Genomic DNA, 5,730 nt, shown 5'->3' on the forward strand with positions numbered 1-5,730 from the left:
GTTTTGCTTCCCATAAAGTTGGAAGAATCTTGCAGGATACTTAGGGAGGTGTTTGAGGTGGGAGAGCTCATTACAGCTCATTCCTTTTCAGCTGAATAAGTATTTAAGAGAAACAAATGTGCAAATTTAACAGCATTATTCAGATAATGGAGGATTTCAAGTGTTCTTGACACTGCTGTAATAGGCTGATTGCTAACTGGGATTAATAAAAGTGGGATACAAATCATCCTTAATCTAGTTTAGGGCTTGTAGCAGCTTGTAGCAAAGCCAATGTTTTTACTTACCTCAAAGAGCAATTTGAAAAGGAAGAAAAAGCTGCTTCCTTTTATGTATACCATGGCTCCAAATTAAAGAAATATGGTTCCCAGTTTGGGTGGGGTGAGATCAACTAATAAACTACAAATCTTTCACGGTGAGAGGGTACTTCAGACCTGTGCTCTAGCAGGAGGGAACGCTGATGGGATAAGCACAGGAAGATACACGTATTGAGACTGCAACTAAGATGAAGCCTGAAGAATAGTTAGAAATTACGCTTTAAAAAAAAAAAGATGTGGAGTATGTCAGACTTCTGGAGCCAATAATACTGCTAATGAGTTGTGAAAGCCTGGCCCATTCTTGATTAAATTGAAGATGCCACTAAGCAGCTTTCTGGTTGTCCCAGCAGAGCTGAATGACCATTGTTCTGCAACAATGCAGCGATCAGCCAGAGCAGAGGCGAATGTCTCCCCAGGGTTTCCCCTAAACTGCCTGCTTTGATTCTTGGGGAAGAGGCTCTTCCCCTGGTTAAGGGGAACTGGTTAATGCATTTCAGAAATGCTGTTAAAAATTTTACCCCTCACATGCAACCGAATTGAGTGACACCAAATCAGAAGGGCTAGGCAAGTATTTCCAACCAGTTGTCTCAGCTGCTAAAAAATATGAGCTTGTTAAATGGTAAAAAAGCAGCGCTGTAGGTGCAGTATGAGAATTGAAAGCTTTTTGACTAGAATATGTGAAATACCATCTGAGATCCTTCAAAGTATCCACCACCTGAACTTAAATGTGTTTATCCAGCCTCTCTGGCATCAGTTACAATGTGAGTGGCCCACAAATAGTCACTGTGCAGTGAAAAATAAGCTGGATGATGATGGAAGTAATTTCTAAAAGCACATCCACATTATCCAGCTGATTAACAGTCTGATAATAAAATTTTGAGCTAAAGTAACGCAAAGTTGTTGGTAGAGCAGTCTTGCTTTAAGCTGGAATTTATTTTCAGCTCTCTCATTTGATAGCACAACCTGGTGATTCAATCCATGTTCTGAACCCCTAATCCTCTTGACTAATCAAAACCTTTCGTTGGTGTAACTCTGCTGCAGTCAAAGGTCATGGAAAAGCCTTGACCATGAGGTGTGTGTTGTCTGAACATAATGGTCCATCTTCTTGATGTAAACCCAAATTTGTTCAATCCCTTCTGATGCTGTCATGAGTCAGTGTTTTATGTTAACCTTGCTATGTCTGAAATCCTTCAGTGGCAGATCAGTATAGGAGCTTGACCTTTCTGCAGTACTTGTATTTTGTGGTGCCATAAGGAAAAGTTACGGCCTTTTGTGCCTACTGAAGCAGCAGTCTGTGAAGCAAGAAATGTAGTCTTTATATAACTGTACAGTTATATACATTAGGCGAATGTTCCTTAGTGCTCATGTGTCTTGAAATTGGATGATGTCATGAAGTTACATCACTTCGTGGATATTCTGACTGGTATCTACATGTGTGTAATTCTGTACTGTCCCTTGAGTATTTGGGGCAAAGAAAGTTCCACTTGGATCCCAGGCCTCAAACTGCCTGATCGGGGGAAATGCCACAACTCCCAGAGGAGCAGCATGAGATGAGATCCTTTGGGACAACTAACAAAGACACATTTAGTGCAACTTTACTAAGTTCTGATATAAAGCTGTGGAAAGCAGACTTCATTAATCCTGAATCATGTTTTCTGTAAAGTAGCCAACCTCAGGAGACAGGAACTGATCAGAGTCTGCCTTCATGTCTGCAGGGTGGCTGCTGGGCAGCTCTGCACTGGGACAGCATGGGTCTCTATTGGTTTAGACTGGGCTGGACTGGACTTTCCTCCTCTGAGGAGGACCTGGCTACTCCTGCTGAGATACAGAAACTGTAGTTGGACTCAAACAACTACTTGACAAAGGCTATGGAGAAGCAGAACATGCAGCAGGCTGGGAAGGGGCTAAAAGCTCAGGTGTGAGGGGAAATGTATGGGTAGGCTGGGCCAGTGCACTGGATAACAAGAAAAGGAAGCGAGGCATGAGTGAACAGGCCCCATCTGTTAACACCACGTGGAGAAGGGGTGCTGGCTCAGTAGTCAAGATCAAGAGTTGCTACTTCATTTCCTGATGGCCTGTGATACCTTCAGGAGTGTTGCTAAGGTCTGCAGACCATTAAATCTGTCCAGGTGTTCTTGGAAAACCTGTATGAGCTACCTCTGAAGATTCAGATTTAGGGGGAGGTTCATCTTGATCCTAGATAAGCATGTATGGTGATGTGTCTTGAACTGTATTGGCAGTCCCTTTCAGTAAAAAGCTGGAGAAATTGCTTTCTAAGTGCTTCAAGGCAGAGTCTTCCCAATGGAAAGAGAGTGCACTCCCCCTTTTTGCAATGCATCCCCCTTTTGCACACAAAACCAAGCTGAGTGGGAGAGCAAAGGATGTGCTTGCCACTGCTAGGGCAAGAAAGGGGGGGGAAATGGTCCCAAACACCCCCCATCAACCAAAATGGTGCCATTTCTGATGTCTGGCTTCACTTCTGAACATAGTGGGAAGGAAGCTCAAGGGAGCAGAGTTTGGGAAGCCCAGCAGTTCTTCCCATGTTATTTCTGCACCAGCAGTTTGTACTCTTCAATATTTGAAGTGAGATTAGCTTGTGTGAGTCACTGACCTTTGACACAAGGAGGAAAACACACAGGAAGTACTTATCTGACCTACTTTCCGTGGGTGAGTGCAAAAGCACAGTGCAAACAAGCAGGGACAAATCTAAAAATCCAGATTACATCATGAGGTACAGCTCGACAAAAAATTGAAGGGCAATTTCTTCTTAGAAATACTCTAGAAATACAGCTTGCAAAGGCTTGAGGAAGAGTGATTTGGTTTGGTTTGCTTTCCAGTAGAGAAGGAAAGTGCTTAAAAAGCTTAATGTCTATGTAAGGTTTTTTGTTATTTAAAACAATCATCTAACGACAATGATCACCCAGAAGGGGTAAGATCTGGGGCTTGATTAGGTTGGTGGCAGCTTGGGTACTTTTTGTCTTTAGAGAGGTTGAATCTAATGGGCTAGTTAACCCTCGGAAACTGGTTATTCTATGGAAATGTGAGGAATGAATAAGGTATTAAGGATGAAAGGAAAACTGGATACACCTGATATCTTAAACGAATGAAAATGAGATAGGGCCAATAAATACACCCATGTAGATAATAAAGTGACAATGAGAGAGCTCAGTTGCTTTGTTTGACAGATCATAATGGTGCTGGCTAACTTCTTCCTAGGATGAAAATGAGTGTTCATTTTTAAGTAATACTGTGTTAATACAAGCAAGAGGAATACAATGGGTCTGGGTGAGAAGCTGGCAAGAATGTATGTTGTTCTTTTTACTTAATAAAATACTTAACTCTTCCTGTAAAACCACTATCAGCTTGGATGATGTAACACAGTGTCTCCTTAAACTTGCAGGTGAGGCAGTGCTGGAAAGGGATAAAAAGGGCATCTTGACGATGGGATACAAGTCACGATTCTGAAAAATGGGGAATGTAGTTGGGGAAATATTAAATTTAGAAGTCACTTATAAGGGTTTGGTTTGAAATTTGAGAGGAGAGAATGGCTGGTTAGGTAGCGGTAACCCTGCATCAGTAAATCTGGGGCTAGTCATGAGCTGAGAGTGGAGCACGTTGTACCGATAGGAACAGTAAGTGTATACGGCAGAGGCCAACAGGTTGCGTGAAGTAATCGCTCTTCTTCATTTAGCGTTGTCTTCTGTGAATATCCTGAACAGCTCTGAATGGTGTGTGTTATGGCAAACAGGGGTTTGGCCTCTTGTTTTAGCAGCTTAACTGGGCTGGTTAATGTCCTCCTTGGAGCATAGATGGAGAAAGCTCAGGGCTGTTTTCTCCTGCATGGAAGGCCATCTTCTATCTCAGGACTTAGTCTGAATGCCCACACTTATAAAAAGGGAATCTCCTTCTACTTCCAGTTAGATGCTGCAGTTTCAGCTATGTGAACAGTGCTGGAAGGGCTCAAGCCGGCAGAGAAGCCAAACTACTCTGTTACTATCCTTTCTTTCTGCTCCTTAGAAGTAATGCAGTGGTTGACAGATGAAGTGGTTGGTGGGTAGCAAAGCCCTGAGCAGGCAGAACCTGCAGCAGGATGGTGATGTGAAAGGACTGAGCATCAGCTGCTGGCAGGATGCAGGTCTGGATGGTTCCTTGCTTGCTTCTTCCCCAAAGCAAGTGCAGCCTGGAAGAAGCACGGAGAAAGGAGACAGCAAGACTGACACCGAATAGACTAACCAGGACTACTCTTTTGGGGAGGGGGGATGGAGTGAAGGAAATGAGAAAATGGAATCTGAACAAAGAAAGTTTGTTTAACCTTCAGGAGCCCTTCTACACAAGCAACATGATAACTTTGAAGTAGTCTCATCACTAACACACCTTTTCCCCTTCTCTTTAAAGCAAACTACAAATCTGAATCTTCCTCCTGAAGACCTTGATTCATCTGGTGATGACGATGATGCGTTCTCAGGTTCAGGTGCAGGTGAGTTATTAGCACTTGAACTGTCAGTGCTTGATCCTTCCAGAATGTGGCAATTGAGATCTTGCTGAGCATCCAAGCTAAAAGGGGGAAGGGAGGAATTGCATACACACCCCCGCCCCAGAATATGAGAGGTTGGGAACAGAGAAAGAGCCTGATCTATTAATCTTGTGCTGCTTCAGGTACTAACAATTAGCAGAAAAGAAGTTGTAGGAGACTTGGGAGGGAGCAGAGGCGGGTATACTCCATGTCACTGCTAATACGAGATAATAATAGTCTTCATGCACTAAACTGCAGTGATTCTTTACTCATGGGGCAGAGAAACTGTACGAAAGGCTTTTGTCCTCTTATGAGCTGGTAGGAGATACCATTTGAGGGTGTGTAAAGCCCAAGCTGCCAACATACATCAAGTGAAAACTTTATCAGTCATCAGATGTGGAAGTTCCCATGGGCTGTAATTTTTCAAAAGCAGAATAAAAGGGCTTTAGGGTGGGGAAAAAGACTGAATGATTACTAAGTTGCATGAGAGACTTTTGGTGCTCAGTGCTCAAGTTGAGGAGATGCTACTGAGGAAAGAGCAAGCTGTTGAAAGGCAAAGTGTGGGATCCTTCTGCTTCCTTCTAGCCACATGCTTGTATTTTAGATTATATTCTGCAGGAATAAGGCCCTGAAATCAGTGCCAGATATGCTAGTGACTAAAGGTGTTGAGTATATAGGTGACTGCTCTGAATCATATAAAAGGTATTTATGGGGAAAAGAATCAGATAATCATCCTGAGCAACCCATGTACTGGAATCAGGCATCTCCCATGTTGACCTGTCCACAGACTAGCACTTGTGCCGTGGGGAAAAGCAGGCGTCCAACAGAGTATTGCTGAATAGTGCATTCGTCTGTCCCTTCTTTATTCCACTGAAAAGAAAGAAAGAAATTATAAACTGAACC

At 43.0% G+C, this 5,730-nt stretch overlaps 1 protein-coding gene across 1 annotated transcript in view; it reads left to right on the forward strand.

The window, feature by feature from the left end:
* Nucleotides 1-4,632: 4,632 nt before the first annotated feature.
* Nucleotides 4,633-5,730, forward strand: part of SDC1 (syndecan 1) — a gene marked incomplete at its 5' end in the record, with an annotated part of 3,306 nt that continues 2,208 nt past the window's right edge. The window contains one exon of the mRNA XM_010183601.1: nt 4,633-4,791. Within this exon, the coding sequence (XP_010181903.1) occupies nt 4,633-4,791 (159 nt within the window). The remainder of the gene's footprint in view (nt 4,792-5,730) is intronic.

Source organism: Mesitornis unicolor, unplaced genomic scaffold, assembly GCF_000695765.1.
Source record: "Mesitornis unicolor isolate BGI_N332 unplaced genomic scaffold, ASM69576v1 scaffold7374, whole genome shotgun sequence".
In the NCBI taxonomy this organism is placed as follows: Eukaryota; Metazoa; Chordata; class Aves; order Mesitornithiformes; family Mesitornithidae; genus Mesitornis; species Mesitornis unicolor.